General features: G+C 39.5%; 1 protein-coding gene across 1 annotated transcript in view; it reads right to left on the bottom strand.

Moving 5' to 3' along the window:
- Positions 1–4,358: 4,358 nt before the first annotated feature.
- The window catches only part of LOC126088299 (uncharacterized oxidoreductase YjmC-like), an 83,502-nt gene continuing 63,943 nt past the window's right edge, over positions 4,359–23,917 (bottom strand). The window contains exons 3-7 of the mRNA XM_049906430.1: positions 16,668–16,729; positions 16,533–16,586; positions 15,978–16,076; positions 13,922–14,117; positions 4,359–4,615 (exon numbers count right to left, since the gene is read on the bottom strand). Coding sequence (XP_049762387.1) covers positions 4,359–4,615; positions 13,922–14,117; positions 15,978–16,076; positions 16,533–16,586; positions 16,668–16,729 — 668 coding nt within the window. The remainder of the gene's footprint in view (positions 4,616–13,921; positions 14,118–15,977; positions 16,077–16,532; positions 16,587–16,667; positions 16,730–23,917) is intronic.

Here is a 23,917-nt window from a genome sequence, read left to right as displayed (position 1 = left end):
ATCCCCAGTTTCAGTTGATAAGAGCTGCTGGTAGAGTCTGAGTGTGGTGCAGACCCCACAAAGACATGGAAACAAGTTGTCAACCAGGGATCGTGCAAGCTGGTTGTGCCTCCATAATGATGTGGGCTGTGTTTGCATAGAATGTACTGGGTCCTCTGGTCAAATCAAAACAATCATTGAATGGAAATTGTTATGTTCAGTTACTTAGAGGCCATCTGCAGCCATTCATAGATCTCTTGTTCCCAAACAACAATGTCATTTCACCAGGCCACAATTGTTCTTAATTAGTTTGAAGAACCCTCTGGACAGTTCGTGTGAATGATTTGATGAACAAGATCACCCAACATGAATCGCATTGAACCTTTAAGGGACATACTGAGAGTTCATTTCATGCACAACACCCCGCATTTGCAACACTTTTGCAGTAAAAATGGCATGTGACAAGGGCCTCCCGTCGGGTACACTGCTCGCCTGGTGCAAGTCTTCCGATTTGACACCATTTCAGTGACTTGCGTGTCGATGGGGATGAAATGATGATGATGAGGACAATGCAACACCCAGTCCCTGAGTGGAGAAAATCTTCGACCCAGCCGGAAATTGAACCCGGGCCTTTAGGATTGACAGTCTGTCATGCTGACCACTCAGGTACTGGGGGCAGACACTTTTGCAGTTATGGGCAGCTATAGAGGCAATATGTCTCAGTGTTTCTGCAGGGGACTTCCAACAACTTGTAGAGATCACACCACAAGGATCTGCTACACTATACCAAAGAAAAGGAGGACCAACATGATATTAGAAGATATTCCATGACTTTTCACACCTCAATGTCTGTTATTGGTGTTGTGTGTGGAAATACTGAAGAATATTTCTATTTCAGAGTTCAGAAACTGCTTTTATTGGAATAACCATTGGAAGTTACCTAAATAACAATCCCTTGACCACTCAATATTTCTAGGTACAAGGACGATTTGGAAATAGAAACATACTCCATGGAAGACAACGAAACCAATGAGAAACAAACAAGATATGTACTAATTTAGAACTGTAGATGTATTGTGGGACTCAATGCAAACCAACAACAAAGTAATGACCAACATTTTGTTTGAAGATAGATCATTGTACAGGAGACATTACAAAGGCAATTGTATACTGTACTCATACCAAGTGTTTTTTGTGGACACTATCATATCTCTATTTAATATATAAAAATAACAATTACCACAACAGTATAGCAATGAACTGATGGATATAAAAAATAATACTTACGCCATTCCAAAATGTAGCTTAAAACTTGACAAATATGGAAATGTTTCCACATTTTTGAAATTTATAGTCATGAAGGTGTTACACTTTGTATCACCACAGTAATCAAACATCATTATTACCAGGTGAAAAGTGCTCCTGTTGGAGCATAAAAAAGTGAACATGCTCCTCTTTAAGACACCGACAGAAAAGTGAGGAACCAGCTGCACAATCTCATTCTGCCCTCCTCACCAAAAATTATGGCATGGGAACGTATTCACACTCTATGATTCTTGAGCCTTTTAGTCAGTCTCCCCTTTTAGTGAAGACTTCAGACTCAACGTCTCCCTCTCACTGCCCACTGTCTATATGCAAGTTGTGTTCAAAAAGTGAGGTGACTTTATACTTTTTTGAAAAAATATTTATTTATTCATCAGTATTCATGTTGTCCCCTTCAAAGTAAACCCTCTCAGATACAATACAATTGCACCAATGCTTCTTCCAATCCTCAAAGCACTTCTCATACACACTTTCTGCTACAGCCTTTAGTACTTCCAGTGATGCAGTTTTTATTTCCTCAATGGTTGAAATCCTTCATCCTTTCATAGGTCTCTTCTGTTTTGGGAATGGGAAAGTTGCAGGGGGCCAAATCCAGTGCATGACTGTCATGTTGTTTTGGGCCAAAAAACCTTTCACAAGCAGTGATGAAAGAACAGGTTCGTTGTCATGATGTAAAAGCCATGAATTGTCTTTCCACTATTCTGGAAATTTTTTGTGTATTGCTTCTCACAGACAGTGCATAACATCAAATTAAGACACCTTATTGACCATATGACCTTGAGGCAAAAATTCATGGTGCGCTACGCCACAGTAATTGAAAAAAAAACAGTCAGCAAAACTTTGACATTTGACCAAACATAGCGTATTTTTTCAGTTTTGGCTCTTCAGGATACTTCCATTGGGATGATTCAGCTTTGGTTTCAATTTCATAATCATAAACTCATGTTTCATCACCAGTTATGATCCTTTTGAGTAAATCAGGACCATCATTGATATCATTCAAGAGCTCCTGAGCGATACTCAGGTGATGGTTCTTCTGATTAAAACTGACAAGTTTTGGAACAAACTTAGCTGACGCGTGTATCATGCACATAACATCCAACAAAATTGCATGACACATGCTGACCAATATGCCAACATTCTCAGAAACTTCTCTTATGGTAATTCAATGATTTTTCCAAAAAAATTTTCTTCACAGCTTTGACATTATCATCTCTTGTTGATGTACTGTGGTGTTCAGAGCAAGGTTCATCATTTGCAGCTTCTTGACCATCTTGGAAGAGCTTGTACCACTTCTAAACTTTTTTTTTACTTAAAGCAGACTCACCATACGCCACTGTCAACATTTCAAGTATTTTAGAGCACTTGATTCCATTGTTCACACAAAATTTGATGTAAATTCTTTGCCCAATTTCTTTATAATAATCGAAAATCACCAAGCACACTAAAACATATCTAACCTTTCTATCTGTCAAAAACAACAACGTGTGCTTTATACTTGAAACTGTGAACATGTGTTTGGGACATGTGTACCAACATAACAAAAAAAATTCAATCATCAAATGTACATTGCCTGTGCTATTTGAAGTCACCTTACTTTTTGAACAGTCCTCACATGTGTCCTCCCTCACTGTCTCCTTTCTTTCACATTGGCACTTTCTCCTGTCTGTCTCTCCCATTGTCATTGTCTTCATCCCTTTCTCTCATTTTAAATCCAATGTTGTTCAAATATGGTGGAAAGTGTAACCTGCGAGTGTGTTAGCTCTACAAATATAAACGTAACTTGAATGAAAAATGTGACATATGTAAAAATCAGTGAATACTACAGTCGTAAATGCATTGTGTGTAATATTATAACTCAATTGTACAGAAATTTTGTCTAGAAATAGTGAACTATTGGCACATATAGGAAGTCAAATGAAATGGCTCACGAGTGTGATGTGCGCAATGTTCTACCACACGGAAATACAGCCATTGAAAGTGAAAGTATTCCATGTAACAAATGTGTAACAGATATTGAACATTTAACAGAGTGTATCATAAGCATGCAAACAGTGATTAACACTTTAAAGTTAACAAAACTTCGAAATGAAAATAACGAACTGTTAGGTTATCTGAAATCGAGTGTACCAATCAAAACAAAAGCGACAAAAACTGTAAATAGTGAGAAAGAAAAGCAGCATGAATGGATCAGAAGCAAAAATACTACAGCGAAGGACTCAAGTGCTTGTTTTATGAAGTGCCCTGACAAAACCAAAAGCGTTAATACAAATGAAAACTGTAAAAAAAGCACTCGACCAGTGCCCCAAAAAATGATACACAGTGATAACAAGAGACAGAACGTATTAATTCATTCTGACCGTCATGGTCCGCACTGTGCAAAAATTATGAACAGTTCTCAAAATCAAAAACACTACATCTCTTCTGTAATAAAACCTAACACACAATTAAATGACGTGGTTTGTATATAGACGGGAAGACGAAAGACTATACGAAAAATGACAGTGTCATCATTCTAGGTGGGACAAATGACATCCTAAAGAAATTTCAGGATTTCAAATGTGCCTTAACAGATTGTCTTCATAAGACAATCCACACAAAAGTTATCTTGTGCACAATTCCATACAGATATGATGTACCAAAACTGAACAACAGAATCTATGCTGCAAACGAATTCTCAATGAGAACAGCAAAAAGTTATGAGCATGTAATGGTAGTGGATGTCAATACATTCTTCAGTAGAAGCGATTATGCAAAGCATGGACTTCACTTGCGAATGGATGGCAAAGAGAAATTATGTAGACATTTACAACTAGCAGTAGGTGCCGATCTGCAAATACCGGCTCTAACATACATACAATGTGAAGACCTCTCATCAAACGCGACAGTGAAAACACAAGAAAAAGCAGCAGAAATGGACTTCTCCACCTCGATAGTTATGAATGATAAACAAGGAGGCGCAAAAAAGAACTGTACTCCACCTTCATCACTCAAAGAAGACACAGTGAAACAAAACTACCATTGACTAAACCAGGCTGTGATACTGGAAAAAGCATCTAATCCAAAAAAAGCAGCAGAACCAAGTTCCACACCCAAAGATATTCAAGATACAACAAGAACTGGGCACTGGAAACCAGAAGCAGTACCACAGGAGACCCACTAAGGACATCAGCAGATCCAGTGTCAAAAGTATCACCAAGGATATCTAATTTTACATGTATCAGTGAACACCAACAATCAACTACTACCACCCCAGCAACAGGAGGAAGTTCAGCAATTCCAGTGAGAAGAAACATTAAGGCGACCATATCATCTACAAGATTTTTTATTCCCAAAAAGCCTCAAGACCAAATTAGGATTACTAGTACACCTATCTTAGAAGCTATCTTAGAAGCTAGATTAAGGAAAGGCAAACCTACATTTCTAGCATTTGTAGACTTAGAGAAAGTGTTTGATAATGTTGACTGGAATACTCTCTTTCAAATTCTGAAGGTGGCAGGGGTAAAATACAGGGAGCGAAAGGCTATTTACAATTTGTACAAAAACCAGATGGCAGTTATAAGAGTCGAGGGTCATGAAAGGGAAGCAGTGGTTGGGAAGGGAGTGAGACATGGTTGTAGCCTCTCCCCGATGCTATTCAATCTGTATATTGAGCAAGCAGTAAAGGAAACAAAAGAAAAGTTCAGAGTAGGTATTAAAATCCATGGAGAAGAAATAAAAACTTTGAGGTTTGCCGATGACATTGTAATTCTGTCAGAGACAGCAAAGGACTTGGAAGAACAGTTGAATGGAATGGACAGTATCTTGAAAGGAGGGTATAAGATGAACATCAACAAAAGCAAAACGAGGATAATGGAATGTAGTCGAATTAAGTCGGGTGATGCTGAGGGTATTAGATTAGGAAATGAGACACTTAAAGTAGCGAAGCAGTTCTGCTATTTGGGGAGCAAAATAACTGATGATGGTCGAAGTAGAGAGGATATAAAATGTAGACTGGCAATGGCAAGGAAGCGTTTCTGAAGAAGAGATATTTGTTAACATCGAGTATAGATTTAAGTGTCAGGAAGTCATTTCTGAAAGTATTTGTATGGAGTGTAGCCATGTATGGAAGTGAAACATGGATGATAATTAGTTTAGACAAGAAGAGAATAGAAGCTTTCGAAATGTGGTGCTACAGAGGAATGCTGAAGATTAGATGGGTAGATCACATAACTAATGATGAGGTACTGAATAGAATTGGGGAGGAATTTGTGGCACAACTTGACCAGAAGAAGGGATCTGTTGGTAGGACATGTTCTGAGGCATCAAGGGATCACCAATTTAGCATTGGAGGGCAGCGTTGAGGGTAAAGATCGTAGAGGGAGACCAAGAGATGAATACACTAAGCAGATTCAGAAGGATGTAAGCTGCAGTAGGTATTGGGAGATAAAGAAACTTGTACAGGATAGAGAAGCATGGAGAGCTGCATCAAACCAGTCTCAGGACTGAAGACCACAACAACAGCAACAGTAAACATATCAACACCACCTCCAGTAGTAGTCTTTGCAGCAAAAACAGAAACCACCTCAACATCGACCAAACAAGTAAAATGACCAGAGAGATGGAGAACTGCCCCTTTTCACCATCAGGACATTTTCTTATGACCAATGGAAAAAAACCAACTCACACTTCTAGATGAGAACGAAGATTTCTCACGCAATTTAAATTCAGGAATAAAGAAAAGTGGTCAACCAAGTACAATCAGAACAAACCTAAAATCTCACCAGGTCACTCTTCTTCATCAGAATATACAGTCACTTAGGAATAAAGTAAGAGAGCTTGAAATCTTGCTATCAAGTGAACTTATATATGTTAATATACTGTGCTTAACTGAACACTGGCTGAAATAAATGAGTTAAAGACAGTGAAAATAATGGATTATGTGTTAGCAGCACAAACTTGTAGAAATAAGTTTACATGTGGAGGGAACTGCATATACATAAAGAAAGATATCAAATTCAAAAACTTAGACAATGTTGAATCCTTAAACACTGAGAAAGATTTTGAAATATCAGGCATAGAAATTCCAGCATTCAAGTTAATTGTAATATGTTTATATAGATCTCCAGCTACCCACCTAAAAAAATTCAATACTCGGCTTGATACTTTACTAAATAAAGCAGTAACAAATCGAAAAACAGTTCTTATATGTGGAGACCTAAATGTAGACTTTAATAAGCGAAGCAATTCAAAATCTGAGCTGATGAACATATTGTTGTTGTTGTTGTGGTCTTCAGTCCTGAGACTGGTTTGATGCAGCTCTCCATGCTACTCTATCCTGTGCAACCTTCTTCATCTCCCAGAACCTACTGCAGCCTACATCCTTCTCAATCTGCTTAGTGTATTCATCTCTTGGTCTCCCTCTACAATTTTTACCCTCAGCGCTGCCCTCCAATGCTAAATTGGTGATCCCTTGATGCCTCAGAACATGTCCTACCAACAGATCCCTTCTTCTGGTCAAGTTGTGCCACAAATTCCTCCCCAATTCTATTCAGTACCTCATCATTAGTTATGTGATCTACCCATCTAATCTTCAGCATTCCTCTGTAGCACCACATTTCGAAAGCTTCTATTCTCTTCTTGTCTAAACTAATTATCATCCATGTTTCACTTCCATACATGGCTACACTCCATACAAATACTTTCAGAAATGACTTCCTGACACTTAAATCTATACTCGATGTTAACAAATATCTCTTCTTCAGAAACACTTCCTTGCCATTGCCGGTCTACATTTTATATCCTCTCTACTTCGACCATCATCAGTTATTTTGCTCCCCAAATAGCAGAACTGCTTTGCTACTTTAAGTGTCTCATTTCCTAATCTAATACCCTCAGCATCACCCAACTTAATTTTGCTTTTGTTGATGTTCATCTTATACCCTCCTTTCAAGACACTGTCCATTCCGTTCAACTGCTCTTCCACATCCTTTGCTGTCAGCAAAGGACGTGGAAAACCTCAAAGTTTTTATTTCTTCTCCATGGATTTTAATACCTACTCCGAACTTTTCTTTTGTTTCCTTTACTGCTTGCTCAATATACAGATTGAATAGCATCAGGGACAGGCTACAACCCTGTCTCAGTCCCTTCCCAACCACTGCTTCCCTTTCGTGTCCCTCGACTCTTATAACTGCCATCTGGTTTCTGTACAAATTGTAGATAGCCTTTTGCTCCCTGTATTTTACCCCTACCACCTTCAGAATTTGAAAGAGAGTATTCCAGTCAACATTGTCAAAAGCTTTCTCTAAGTCTACAAATGCTACAAATGTAGGTTTGCCTTTGCTTAATCTAGCTTTGAAGATAAGTCGTAGGGTCAGTATTGCCTCACGTATTCCAATATTTCTATGGAATCCAAACTGATCTTCCCCGAGGTCGGCTTCTACCTATTTTTTCCATTCGTCTGTAAAGAATTCACGATAGTATTTTGCAGCTGTAACTTATTAAACTGATAGTTTGGTAATTTTCACATCTGTCAACACCTGCTTTCTTTGGGATTGGAGTTATTATATTCTTCTTTAAGTCTGAGGGAATTTTGCCTGTCTCATACATCTTGCTCACAAGATGGTAGATTTTTGTCAGGACTGCCTCTCCCAAGCCCGTCAGTAGTTCTAATGGAATGTTGTCTACTCCCGTGGCCTTGTTTCGACTTAGGTCTTTCAGTGCTCTGTCAAACTCTTCACGCAGTATCATATCTCCCATTTCATCTTCATCTACATCCTCTTTCATTTCCATAATACTGTCCTCAAGAACGTCGGCCCTGTATAGACCCTCTATATACTCCTTCCACCTTTCTGCTTTCCCTTCTTTGCTTAGAACTGGGTTTCCATCAAAGCTCTTGATATTCATACAAGTGGTTCTCTTTTCTCCAAAGTTCTCTTTAATTTTCCTGTAGGCAGTATCTATCTTACCCCTCGTGAGATAAGCTTCTACATCCTTACATTTGTCCTCTAGCCAGCCCTGCTTAACCATTTTGCACTTCCTGTCGATCTCATTTTTGAGACGTTTGTATTCCTTTATGCTTGCTTCACTTACTGCATTTTTGTATTTTCTCCTTTCATCAATTAAATTCAGTATCTCTTCTGTTAACCAAGGATTTCTACTAGCCCTCGTCTATTTTACCTACTTGATCCACTGCTGCCTTCACTATTTCATTCCTCAAAGTTACCCATTCTTCTTCTACTGTATTTCTTTCCCCCATTCCTGTCAATTGTTCCCTTATGCTCTCCCTGAAACTCTGTACAACCTCTGGTTCTTTCAGTTTATTCAGTTCCCATCTCCTTAAATTCCCACCTTTTTGCAGTTTCTTCAGTTTTAATCTACAGTTCATAACCAATAGATTGTGGTCAGAGTCCACATCTGCCGCTGGAAATGTCTTACAATTTAAAACCTGGTTCCGAAATCTCTGTCTTACCATTATATAATCTATCTAAAACCTTTTAGTATCTCCAGGGTTCTTCCATGTGTTAGCTATGGTTAAGTTATGCTCTGTGCAAAATTCTACCAGGCGGCTTCCTCTTTCATTTCTTAGCCCCAATCCATATTCACCTACTATATTTCCTTCTCTTCCTTTTCCTACTGTCGAATTCCAGTCACCCATGACTATTAAATTTTCGTCTCCCTTCACTACCTGAATAATTTCTTTTATCTCATCATACATTTCATCAATTTCTTCATCATCCGCAGAGCTAGTTGGCATAGTAACTTGTACTACTGTAGTAGGCGTGGGCTTCATGTCTATCTTGGCCACAATAATGCGATCACTATGCTGTTCATAGTAGCTTACCCGCACTCCTATTTTTTTATTCATTATTAAACTTACTCCTGCATTACCCCTATTTGATTTTGTATTTATAACCCTGTATTCACGTGACCAAAAGTCTTGCCCCTCCTGCCACCGAACTTCACTAATTCCCACTATATCTAACTTTAACCTATCCATTTCCCTTTTTAAATTTTCTAACCTACCTGCCCAATTAAGGGATCTGACATTCCACGCTTCGATCCGTAGAACACCAGTTTTCTTTCTCCTGATAACGACGTCCTCTTGAGTAGTCCCCGCCCGGAGATCCAAATGGGGGACTATTTTACCTCCAGAATATTTTACCCAAGAGGACGCCATCATCGTTTAACCATACAGTAAATCTGCATGCCCTCGGGAAAAAATTACGGCTGTAGTTTCCCCTTGCTTTCAGCTGTACCACAACAGCAAGGCCGTTTTGGTTAGTGTTACAGGGCCAGATCAGTCAATCATCCAGACTGTTGCCCCTGCAACTACTGAAAAGGCTGCTGCCCCTCTTCAGGAACCACAAGTTTGTCTGGCCTCTCAACAGATACCCCTCCATTGTGGTTGCACCTATCTGTATCGTTGAGGCACGCAAGCCTCCCCACCAACGGCAAGGTCCATGGTTCATGGGGGGAGGGGGGGGGGGGGGGACAGCCAATAATTTGGAGATTGCAATCCAGTCCCCTACATGTGAAACAAATCATTCTAGCACTACCATAGACCAAATAATAATAAGTTCCAAAACAAAATATAAATCAGTAGTAATTAAAGCTGGACTGGCAGACCATCATGCACAGGCTATAAGCTTTTGTGTAAACACTAATCCATCCTATAATTATATGAGGAAGACTACACACATGGGCAGAACTTTCTGTAATACTGCAGTACAAACATTCCAGAATTATCTCCAACAAGAATCATGGGAGATAGTGTATAATACAGAAAATATTTCTGATAAGTTTCAGACATTCATGAATATTTTTAAATATTATTTTGATCTTGCTTTTCCATTGAAAGCCAAAACAATGCAAACCACTAAAAGCAACAAGTGGATTACTAGTGGTATAAGGAAATCTTGTGCTAGAAAATGGTACCTTCACAATATTGCAAGAAACTGCAACACAACTCAGGAGTTTGATAGTAACCCACAGGAAGTAGCTAATATGTTTAATAACTATTTTATAAATGTAACAGAGAAACTACTACAACAGACTTCTAATAGAAAACAGCATACAGAAACAGGGAAAAAAGTCTCAAGCAGATCAATGTTTCTGTACCCAACAAATGTAGAAGAAGTACAGGTTACAATAAAAAGTCTCAAAACAAAACGCTCTGTAGGTGTACATGATATACCTGATTTCATTATAAAGAAGTGTGGGGACTTGATTACTGAGCCCTTAACCCACCCATGTAACCTATCTTTTGCTACAGGAACTTTTCCTTCATGTTTGAAAATAGAAAAAGTAAACCCATTATACAAGAAAGTAAACAAAGATGATATTTTCAACTACAGACCACTGGCACTTCTGTCTGTTTTCTCAAAAATATTAGAAAGGCTTTTCAATAAGAGGCTAACAGACTTCTTAGAGGTAAATGGCATTCTGTCAGAATCTCAACACGGATTTAGAGCAAACCGCTCAACCGAATCTGCAGTTCACTCCTTTCTATTAGAGGCACTGATAGCATTAGACAACAAAAAACTTACCATGGGCATATTTTTAGATTTGTCAAAGGCATTTGACACCATAAATCATGACAAATTGCTAAACAAGCTAGAAAATCTTGGCATTAGGGGAACAGCTAACAACTGGCTCAGCTCTTATCTTAAAAACAGGGAACAATATGTGGAAATAGATCAAGAAAGGGCAATGTCATTAGGAAATATAATTCCAAGCTACTGACTGTTAAATATGTAGTGCCACAAGGATCAGTAATGGGTCCTGTTCTGTTGTTACTCTATGTAAATGACCTAAACATAAGCAATGACAGCAGTAAAATATTTCAATTTGCTGATGATACGAGTGTTCTAATTACAGGAAACTCAGAAGGAACTCTTGTAAAAAAAACATAAAAAAAGCCACTGACAGGCTAACATGTTACTTTGATGACAATGACTTAATAATAAACACTGAAAAAACTGTAGCTATGGATATACACACAGCACAAACAAAAAATCTGATATCACCCAATCGAGAGCTATACGGACAGACAATTGCCAAAACAGCCTGTACCAAATTTCTTGGATTTCATCTACAAGACAACTTGAAATGGAAAGCACATATTGAGCAAATGGACAAAAAATAAAGTACTTCTTGTTTTGTGCTGCGTACATTAAAAAACTGTACCAGCTACAACACCCTTCAGTGTGTATATTATGCAGTTTTACACTCTCACCTCCGATATGGGATTATTTTCTGAGGAATTTCTGAAGATGCCATCAAAACATTCAAAATTCAAAAAAAAATTATAGGAATAATTGAAGGGGTAGATAATCGCAAATCATGTAGACCATTGTTTCAAAAAAGGATGACCTGCCTCTTCCTTGCATATATATACTTGAAAATATATTTAAAGCAAAACTTACACACAAAAAGACCACTCATCACTCAAAATCATACAATACACAGCTATGATACAAGACAAATTTGGATGTACATGTTCAAAGCACCAACACAAAGTTATTTCAAAACAGCCTTATCGATCCTAGTATCAAACTATACAATGCCTTACCAGATACCATTAAACACATACAAAACATTGGTCACTTCAAATCTAAACTGAAGTTGTACTTGGTTGATCACTGCTTTTACACAGTGAATGAATACCTACAAAACTAAATTTTTGTGTGTTTACCCATTCATTCAGAAGAATATTTGTATTTTATCTCTCTGTATATAGCGTAACAACATTTATTTAAGTATTCATCATCATTAATTGATATATTAATGTGTGTTATTATGTACAAAGGTATATTATATGTAAAACTGTTAATGTTAACAAAAGAAAAACAAATATCTCTTGCACAATGTGCAGCTGTAGATGAAAATGGACTAACAAATCAAATCAAAATCAAAATCATTCTTCCTTACCACTGTCTCCTTCTCTGCCACTTTCGCCGTCTGTCTGTCCCACTGTCATTGTCTTTGTCCCATTCTTTTTCTCTCTCACTGCCACTGTCTCTTTCTTTCTCACTTACAATATGCTGTCTTTCTCTCCAGCTGCCACTGTCTCCTCTCCACGTACATCGTCGAGGATGGTATGCTGAGAGTGTCAACCCCTAAACCAGGAAACTTTAACACATGGGCATAGGAGATGGCGAAAACAGGCAAATATTTTTGTGTTAAGGTTTGCTGGTCAAAGGGAGGGCGGGGGAGCTCGGAGCTCAGTGTCCAGAACTCCCAAGCCTATGCATTATTTCCACTCATCTCTCTTTTTCATTTCCACTGTCTCCTCTCTCTTTTGCTCCCACTGCTACTATCAACATCAGTTAATCTTTCTCTTTTACTGGAACAGTCTCTCACTGACCATCACTGTCCCCTGTCTCCTTCTTTCCCACTGGCAATACTCTGCTCTCTCTGTCTATCTGCCACTCTCTTTCAATGCAAGAAAGAGTAAATATGTTTGCATGCCAAAATTTTTTGTGAGGAAGGTAGAATGAGGATTAAGACAGCTGCCCAACTTTTCTGTAGGAGTCTTTTAAAGAGGAGCATATTCACCTTGTTGTGCTCTGACAGAAACATTTTTTGGAGGGTTCCTTTTGTTTCCCTGTTACAGCAGGGTGTGCTGCTTATATAAAATGAATTCTATGGGACACTAAAGTTTTGACAGTTTATTTATGTATCTCAACACATTTACTTACTTTGACACATACAAGCAACAAATAAGTGTGTATAACATAATGCTAGCACAAAATTTTCTCTCATCCAGTGAAATTCACTTTATTTTTAGTCTACACCTACAGTATACCAACAAATGTGATGTTTGATATGCAAGTACAAAAACGTTTGTATGACAAAGTAATCTTTGCAAGGTGCTTACACCATCAGGCAGCACTATCAAATAATTTCCAGTTGAATACAGCCTGTATATGTAGAACATACTGATTATACAGACAGAACACTATAAAATTTTATTAGTAACAAAATGGTAATTAAAACATTGTTGGGAATGTCAGAACTATTTGATGAACTGAGAATCCTTATTATGTGTTCACTAGATCAGTTGAAACTACATTTATACCTTAGATTGGATGTTATTTGCACTAATATTGTAACTTTGAATCTCTGGATACCAGCTACAGATAATGATATCAAAAAAAGCTTCAAGTCCCCTGAAAACATCATCTCAATTACATACAGTAAAAATTTTGACAATTTGCCATGAATAGAAATTATAGATGTGGAAATCCCCACAGTCAGTACTCCTGGTTTTCTCAGGAACCACCCATGAACCAATGGCGCTTTTATAACCTGCCTAAGGCCCACCCTAGACCACATATAATTCAAAAGAACCATCAACCTGTTCAATTTCCCTTGGCTGAGGAAGCATGTAATGTGTGAATTTTGACTCTGTATTGTAAGATATCTACAGTATACTTGTTCTTCAATAGGTATACAGATGGTCACTAGGACAGGGACTATCCAAAACACTTGACCCCTTATCTCTGTGATCTATACAACCTGAGACGTGACCCCCTGCAAACTCATATTTTCGTGAGCAGCTCTTTAGGGCATGTAAGTACCGTGCACTGTTGTGCACGGACTGATAAGAAAACATTTGTAGAATAGCAGCACTTACCACTAAGTATTCCAGAAAATACTTCGACAAGAATACCCAGGCAATAGCCTTTATATCCAGAATGCGTTTCTGAACCCCCAAGGGGCATGAGAAGGCCAGTTTTGAAGGCCACCTCAGCATCTGTTGTTGGTGCACCATCGGGACCCAGAGCCCAGCCGGATGGAATAGGTGCTTTTTTACGCCGCTGGAATTCAATCTGAAAAGCAAAACAATGCTTTGAGAAGTTGTTATATACATGTACAAATGTGTGTGTGTGTGTGTGTGTGTGTGTGAGAGAGAGAGAGAGAGAGAGAGAGAGAGAGAGAGAGAGAGAGAGTTTTAATCTAACATGACAGGGGTCCCAGATAGTCGAGTAGTACTCAGAATGTTTCACACCACTATTCTATATGTGGTCTGTTTTAGAGATGAGCTACACTTTCATACAATTCCCCCAATAAACCACAGTTGCCCATCTGTCTTCCCTACTACCATCCTTATGTGCTCATTCCACTTCACATCAGTTTGTATCTCATGCCAAGAAATTTAATCCATGTAACTGGGTCAAGCAGTACATTGCTAATATTGTATTCCAACAAAAAAGGATTGTTTTTTAAACTCACCTGCACTAACTGACATTTTTCTACATTTAGAGGAAACTGCCATTCATCATACCAACTAGAGATTCTATCTAGGTCATCTTGTATCTACCTACAGTCACTCAATGGCAACACCTTGACATATACCACAGCATCATATAAAAACAGTAGCATATAGCTGCTCACTCTGTTCATCAAATCATTTATGTATATATAGCACTAACAACACATTTCCCTGGGGCATCGCCTGATGAACATCTGCCATTGAGGACAACGTACTAGGCTTGATTACTTAAGAAGTCAAGGTCCTTGAGCCTCTCGCATATCTGCGAACCTAATATCCACTTGGCCCTTTGTTAACAGCCAGCAGTGGGGCATCCTGTTTAATACTTTCCAGATACCTAGGAATATGGAACCTACCTGTTGTCCTCCATCACTGGTTCACAGGATATTATGTGAGGAAAGGGCAAGCTGAGCTTAACACAAGTCAAGCTTTCTAAACCCATGCTAATTTGTGGGCAGAAGTTTTTTCATCCCATGGAAGTCTATTATATTCGAACTAAAAATTTATTCAAAAATTCTGCAAGAAACTGATGTTAATTATCAGCAACAAAAAGCAATGAGGAGTAAATGTGTGCTGGTGTATAGCTTTGCCATCACACTTGATTGGCACTAGGAAATGTTGTGTAGCAGGTGCCTAACTAGGTGGGTCTATGACAAGAGAAGACCAAGACATGCCCCCAGGCTTTGCACCAATAATGTGCCCTGGACAGCATGGATATAGGCTGCCACTGACAACCAAGCTTTCTCAATCGCTCAATCTCTCTCTCTCTCTCAGTACCTCAGTATGTCGCATCGAAACTCAGTTCGCATTGCACCTCAATATGTCACATTGTGCTCAAGTTTTCCACAGTGATAGTCATCTTTGATTGCTGTTAATCACAGAACTTCAGATTAGACATCCTTGAAGTTAAGTACTCAATTGGTTTCTGATATAAAGTGTATTTTAACCACATGTGCATTTAATATTGTAGTGAGAGGAAACTGCCCACCCACCTATATCACCAGCCTCTCCTCATCCAGCCACAAAACAGCACAGGAGGGCACAGCTACAACAAAATATACTGAACAGTGAGAAATAATTCCACAAAGAGGAATCTACTTTACACAATATTCTTACAGTTCACTTATGATTAATAAATGTTTTATTTATTTTAGGTTCAGTGCCCCAGAAGGGAGTTTCATAAGACAACAAGGAGTGGAAATATGCAACATAAGCCAAAACCAAATAAACTTTAACACTGAAATTGATTATTAAGAATTTTATTATTGCTTGTAACACATACACAGTTCCTGTTTACCATTTGCTTAACTGTTTCTGTTTCAAACAAAGTGGAAGAAATGTGTCATAATCGACTAACCAACAATTTAACATCAGTCAGTTTCTTTGTTAACTTGTGATTGAAACGGAAGTGCTTTACCTTTCCCACAGCGACAGCAGTTGTGGCCATATCAATAATGATACTATCCCCTCCAGTTCCTGGAGCTGCCAGTGACAATGGATTTGTACCCAGGGCTGCCTGTAAATATGTAATGTGTTTGGTAAATATTTATAACATAGTTATACAATACTTCTATGTATTTTTGCATTATTGTAGGATGATAAATTATAAAAAAGAAATCACAATTAAAAAATAATTGCCATGTCAATGAATATCTCAAGAACGCAATACAAACAGCCAGCCAGAATGCAGCAATAACTTTAGATATTTGTTTTGTGCTTTACAGGTGTACCAAGGCTTTATTTGTAACACTCACATGCATTCTCTACCTCAATGATTTATGTGAATGCCACATGGCAGTGAACTACTGTAAAGCATCCTTGGGAAGTAATAGCCACAGGTTTGCAAATACTCTTCTCATTGTGAATATTTCCTATATGATTTTTGCTATTTACAATGATGAATACACAAAATACAGAAAAATTATCTGGGTAACTCATAAATCTCAAGAGATAAAGAACAGATATGCCCTACCTCCTTTGCACGAGTTGGCGTCATCAGTGGTGATGTGTTTGTAAAAGTCATACCCTGAAATGATGGAAATGACTAGTAAGTGATAAGATTCCCTTAATTACTGCTAGCGTACAAACTAAATAAAATATAACTCACCAGCATTCCTTCCTGTAGTGCTTGTTGAGCATAAAAAGCAGCTAATCCATAGTGATTAGAACCTGGGAAAAAATCCAAAATGACAACTCATTCTGTTTTAGGAATGATGCCAGTCTCTATGTTTTAAGTACACAGGCTTTGATAGAATAATGAGATCCATTATATTTCACTTTTGTACATACATCAATACACTATTATGGCCATTTTATTATGAAAGAGGAGAAGAAATGAGTAAATATAAATCAGACATTTAAGGCCATATATAAAAGTGTATGAAAATGTAACTATAGTCAGTATGTGGGGACACCAGCATGAATAATACCTCTGATCAGAGAATACACCATGTGGAGCACAATATCTGGTGGGATTCCAAAGCAACCAGTTCAATTCAGAATCTTATACTGTAAGGACATCTTGTATGTTGAATTGTAAGCAATAAAGCAGTATCATAACACCAACATGTTGTCTCTGTTGTTGGTATAACCTCTGTGCCAAATAGGGAAAGCTAGTATACAGGTAACCTGCAACAATCATGTAACACAATGGGGAGACATTTTGTTCTGTATACACAGTAGGAATGCAGCCATCCTGCACTGATGGCGCCACATCATCAGTCCATAAAGACCTCAAGGACTAGCAGCAGTGATGTGCATCATCAGCGTAATAACTGTCAGCCAATGCTCAGACATGAACTAAATACAGCCATAGGTGTTGCTTCTCAAAACAACACATTCTTCAGCACACCACAATAGTGGGTTCCATTCAACAGTCTGCTATTGGACTTTGTACAAGATTCGACACTAAGTGCATCAGTTCATGATTCAGCAGGACGAGTGGACTAAATATGAAAAATAACATGATTCCCATGTCAATTGCATCAGCCGCTTCATGAACGCTATTAGGAATTACGACCACCAAGTATGGTGGAGTGCAACAGACCATAACTACCTAGATGTGATAATTGGATCCACAGCCGCACTGTGGGTGATCCAGAATACTTAATCAGTTACACCGTTTTACGAGACAGCATCAGTGCTACTTCAACTAGCTGATACTAAAGTTCATGGACTTGGCACACAACCCAAGCTCCCATCATTATGGACAGAACAGTCAGCACTTTGGTCTGTGACAGCAGAATGTGTGTTGACTTCATTGGGGATTTTGGATGATAACTCTAGATTTGTGACATTAATTTGCCACTAAGCAGAGCATGCTGACACTTTCGGTGATGTCACTTGTGTGTTGCCTGACTGTAATAAATATTAAATGGCAAAATTGGCCTTTCACCAATGTTTGTTACACACCCAGAACAACAATTGAAAATGGTAGTCTACGATGAACAATTAACCAACAATATGTGACAGTCCAAGCTGTAGTGCTGACTACAGATACTACTCAATGTGATCTCATGCCAGTCACTTCATTGTGGACCCTATAGATTGTCAAGCTTCTGTTGTAACTACAACTTGCCATGACTGCTCATGAGGCAGAGACATTAAAAAAGAAGCTATGCATGGCAGACAGAATGTTCTCTGTGCTACAGCATCAATGCTGTGGACAATAACGTGGCATGCAGCACTGAATTTGAGTTGAACACCACATGTACCAATCCACTCTGACCCATGTTGAAAGCACATGATGGCGATGTCACCATCCCCAATCAGGACACCAGCCTACACAGCAGACACACACAACCAGCCTCCTAGCCGGCAGTGTTGCACCAAGTACAGCCACAGCCTCAAGATCACAGAATTGCTGGTATCACGTCTATTTTGGTGGTGCCACACTTAATGGCTGGCCTCCCTGTGGCTACTGTAACTACAGACTCAGGTCACAAAAGGTGCATTGGCAAACATGGACTTGTCAAGCCACCAATGCTCACAATGTGTTGGCTTAACATCTTCTGCATCATTCCCGCCATTTGGTGGAAGGCTTTCTATATTTGATCGAAGCATGCATAAATGCTTCCTGTTCAGTATGTAGTCTGACATCTGTACAGTACTGAACAATACAAATGCAACAAGATCTGGCACAACATCCCTACAATTCTGGACTCCAAATTGACTTGCATATCACCACTCACAGAAACACTAACTAAAGCTCAGATCAACAGTTTCTATGGACCTTCTTTATTACCATAATGAGTGAATCAGTGGTAGAAATCACCTTTCTATGGCACTTTCGCCTTTCAGCGGATTTAGAAAATGCAACACTACTGCATCCTGACACCAGATGACTCATCCTGTGGCTCTCTGTCCTCAAGCTACCTCATCCATCAGAAATTACCACATGCCCCAGTGGGCATCAGCATGATGATGACACATACTCCCATGCACTAAAGGAGTGAATTATTATGATAGAGAACCTAATGATGACACAGCAGCTGCTTCAGGACACTCAAAGTATTGGATGTGCTCTGTGCCGACAAAGCAGTACTTCATCAATACATACATGAAGTGTCTGTTGCATTTGGGGATATGGATGAGTAATGTGAGAGCCTTTTGCTCATACATTGCACAGCTGAGGTTGGTATTACCTCAGACATGCCCACCTTGACTGACTGCATCTCAGCTCCACTATGATCCACAGCTACGCAGTTAATGACCCCAAGCACGCCACATTGAACACAGGTCAATACAGCACACTCTGCCTCATCTCTCAGCACATGGAATGAGTGTACCATCTCCCCCCCCCAACCAGGTGCAAGTGAAATTTTAACAGTAAACAATAGATAATTGTGCAGTGCACCGAATTCTCATGATACTCCATCTGCCAGAAAGCACACTAGCTGGCACCAGTACACTGATGGGCCACACAAAAGCAGTGGTCAGTGAATTATTACAATCAGGGATAATACTTCAGACAGCCCATAGGCTTCCCAGAGGAAATTTACACTGAAGGACAATGGTTCCATGAGACTCTATAGTGATCACAGAGCTCTCATTGCTTGAATGATATATGACAGTTATCCATTTCCAAATATTCAAGACTCTACACACTCTCTAGTGGACACCTCTATTTTCAGCATCATCAATTGCATGCTCAGATGACATCTCTCAGATCCCAATAATCACACTGTTCAAAATTTTTGAGTCCCTATTTGTGCCTTACAGACTAAAGAACACAGCGCAAACTTGACAGCAGTTGACTAACAGAGTCTTCAAATTTTACTTTTGTTTTGCATACCTGGATGATATACTAATATTTTCTGTCAGTCCGTATGATCATGAATGGCATCTTGAACTAGTTCTCATTGCCCTCCAGGACACGTGCGATCATAAACGAGGATAAATGACAACTGAGGAAAGCCAAAGTGACCTTTCCTGGACAAGTACTAAATGCCACAGGCATCAAACCCCTCTCAGAACAAACAGAACTCATTAAGCAATTACCACCTCCACAGTATTGCCATGACCTACAATGCTTTCTAAGCATTTTAAATTTTTATCAGTATTTGCTGCTTTAGGTAGCAACAATACAAGCCCCTCTCACTTGCATTCTCTCCAGGTTGAAAACACAGGGAGAAAAAGAATAGAGAGATCAACAGAATGCAAGACGTGTTCCAACTAGCCAGAGACTCCCTCACAAAAGAAACCACTTTGGCCCACCCAGTACCTGATGAACAGCTCACTGTCACAGACTGACATCAATGATTCAATCATCAGAGTGGCCTTACAACAACTTGTGGTAGCTCAAGCTCAACTGTTCCAATTCTCAAAAAGAACTCATGGCCTCCCAGTCAAAATGGTCCATGTTTGATCACGAATTATTCATCATCTTTGAATATTTTAGAGAAGATATTAAAGGAATACATGTCATTATGCATACAGATCACAATCCACTCACCATATGGTAACCCTCAAAAGAGATTAGTTCTCATCATTTCTGTCATCTTGACCTTACTGTGCAATGTACAATAGACATCTGTCTCTGACATGGTGTTGACAACATAGTTGCAGACTACCTGCAATGGATTAATATTATGTCTCAACAACTAGAGTATCACAAACTAGCAGAAGAGCACAGCCAGGACGTGACCATTCTGGACTCACTTAACATTGATTCCATCAATCTTTACTTAGAAAGGCAGGCAGTCCCTGGGACTAACATCCAAATAATATGCAATGTATCTCCGAATAAAATTCAGCCACTAGTCCCCACATTGAAATGGTGCACAATTTTTGAACAATTACAAAACATGGTGCACCCAAAGCTTAAGCCAACAGTATGGCTCATTACTGAATGTTTCATTCAGCCAAACAGTAAATGTGAAACTTCATGACAGATTAAAACTGTATGCATGCCGGACAAAGACTCAAACCTGGGACCTTTGCGTTTCACGGGCAAGTGATCTACCATCTGAGCTACCCGAGCATGACTCATGATCTGTCCTCACAGCTTCAATTCTGCCAGTACTTCATCTCCTACCTTACACAGGGCAGTGAGTAACTCTGAATTTGCAATGCTACAGGATGGTATGATCCAGCCAGCTTTACAGCCACTCTGCTCAGGGCTGTATAAAGTTTTAAAATGGGACAGTCACACATTCAAAATTATGCCCAACAGAAAAACAATGATGGTCTCATTAAACCATCTAAAACTAATGTGCATTCTTTGCAAACATGCAGCTGTGCATGACACAGACCCAGAAGAAATGTACAAAGAACCATGCAATATTTCACCCCTCAACATGCAGAGAGCTTATTCAGTCTCTGAGAGGCCAGCTGTCATCAGCCTTGACATGACAGACTCTGATCCAGAGAACATCCAGTGAAAATTATAGACAGTGATCTGGTAGCAGTCATCTTCCATGCAAATCATGTGACAAATGACAGAGTTGTTGCTTGACAACTTACACACACACATATCAGTTACCTATGAATATTGATTATGCTTCTACATTATATCTTCGCATGTCAGCAAATGGCATACTCACTATTACAGCCCCTGAGGAACCACAGTGGTAGCGCTATCACACACCACATCACAGACAGCTTCCAATCCTCCTACTGATGTCCTATACAGGTGCCCCGGCTTTTGTCTCCACCTGCACCAAGCAAATCTCAGTACTGTTGCCCCCACTGAGCATTTTGGCATCATATCATCTATACCACACAAGTGCTGTGGGCCAGTCCATGATAAGAAATGGTGCAACTGTGTCCTGCTTTGCAACCAGCCATGCCATGGTTGGTCACCTTCGTCACAATGGACCAACACCAGGAACCGCTACAGCTGTGTCCTGCTCGGCAGTTGACCACAACACATCTGGTCAAATGTATCTGCACATGAACCAACAGCTCAACAGCACCCACCAATGATCACTCTCCCAGTGCTGCTCACTATTGGGTATGGGGTGAGGGAGCAGTATGGGGTGAGGGAGCAGGGGTGCTCTGTGGGGACACCACTAGGAGTAACACCTCTGACAAGTGAAAACACACAGGGGAGTTTAGTACCTGGGTGGACCTAAAATAAGTTAGTTCAGTTTAGGATATTGTACCATGAGGATGTCTCTTATGTTGGGTTATGAACAGTAAAGCAGTACTATCATACCAATGTGTCATTTCTGTTACTGGTATCATCCCTGCATGTAATAGGGGGAGCTATCACAATTGTTTGGTGAAAATTTCATGATTAATTTTAAGTGGTTTTGTCACATTTTGTTGGAATGCTAATAAAATCTCATACTTAAATACAAATAAAGGAAAACACAGAATGGGAACTGAGGAAGAAAAATCTAGAAATTCAGAATAAAATTTTTATAATTATAGAAAATTGAGGATGTAAACAACACAAAACTGAATGAGACAGGAGCACACTACTCATGACTAGAATGTCTAGAAATGGACTTGGCACAAATATCGAAGGAACATGTGTGTGTGTGTGTGTGGGGGGGGGGGGCCCTCAGCAGACTTGGGTTTGAGGGGTGGGAAAGGGGGCAGCAATTGGGACCCATTGGACCCTCACAGCATAAGAGTGCAGGCATTTTATTCATTGCAGAATCCCCATGATTTTCTAGTAATGACTGCCTGTGACTCTACTACAGTGCAGATATTGCACTCCCAAGCGTGGCAGCAGATACAGTGATTTTGGTGATCACTGTATACAGTGATATTCCAGAACACTATTTTGCCAGCAAGACCCTACCACGAGTTCAGTACCATACTTCTCAGACAACTGGACAACAATTTTGGACTTGTAACAGGTGCAGCTATCATGCTGGAAGATGCCATTGCCATCAGGGAATACAGCAAGCATGAAGGGATGTTGGTCGTCCACAGTACAGCTCACGATGTCTACAGTTGTCATGATGCCTTCAGTTATGACCACATGTCCCATGGAGCCCACAGTATAATAATGCCTCCACTGGACTGTGTCTGTGATGTAGTGCCTGTTATGAGCAGTTGTTTGCCTAGACGACAGGGTGTCCAGAACACAACTATCATCCCGGTGTAACAAGAAACATGACTCATATGACAAGGCAACACGTTTCCATTAATCTAGTGTCCAATTTTCGTGATCCTGTGCACATCGCAATTGTAATGGTAGATGCCATTGTGATGAATAGGATTATGTAGGGGTCGTCTGCTCTGTAGCTCCAGCTGAACAGTGCATTCCCCAAAACTTGTGCCTGCACTTTTTTCTGTCAACAGATCTACCGTAGATCATTAACCCCATAGTCTACTTGTTGTTTCGCTGTCCTCCAACTGTTTACCATAGGTGCTCATGACAGTAGCATGTGTAGAACCAACCAGCTTCACTTTTTGGAGATGCTCTATCCCAGGTGCTAGCCATAACAATCCGCCTTTCCCAGAATGAATTTTCACTCTGGAGTGGAGTGTGCACTGATATAAACTTCTTGGCAGATTAAAACTGTGTGCTAGATTGGGACTCAAACTAGGAACCTTTTGCGGGCAATTGTTTTATCAACTGGGCTACCCAAGCAAGACTTACAAGCCTTCCTCACGGCTTTACTACAGACAGTTCGTCATCTCCTATCTTCAAAACTTGGTAGAAATTCTCCTGCAAAATCTGTCCTTCGTCAACCTCACTTATGGTTGTGGATTTCCCCTATTTGCGGTATGTATTCTCACTAGGATGATTTCCCATTCATCTCTGCTCCACTTAAATACTTTCTCTACCACACTGCGTGCCCACCAGATGGCATCCAATCTCACAGATGCCAGTAGTCATAATGTTTTTGCTTATCAGTGTATACTGCAAGTGTCAACATTTTCCACTGACTTGTTAAA

Source organism: Schistocerca cancellata, chromosome 6, assembly GCF_023864275.1.
Source record: "Schistocerca cancellata isolate TAMUIC-IGC-003103 chromosome 6, iqSchCanc2.1, whole genome shotgun sequence".
In the NCBI taxonomy this organism is placed as follows: Eukaryota; Metazoa; Arthropoda; class Insecta; order Orthoptera; family Acrididae; genus Schistocerca; species Schistocerca cancellata.
This window is presented reverse-complemented; position numbering and strand designations above follow the sequence as displayed.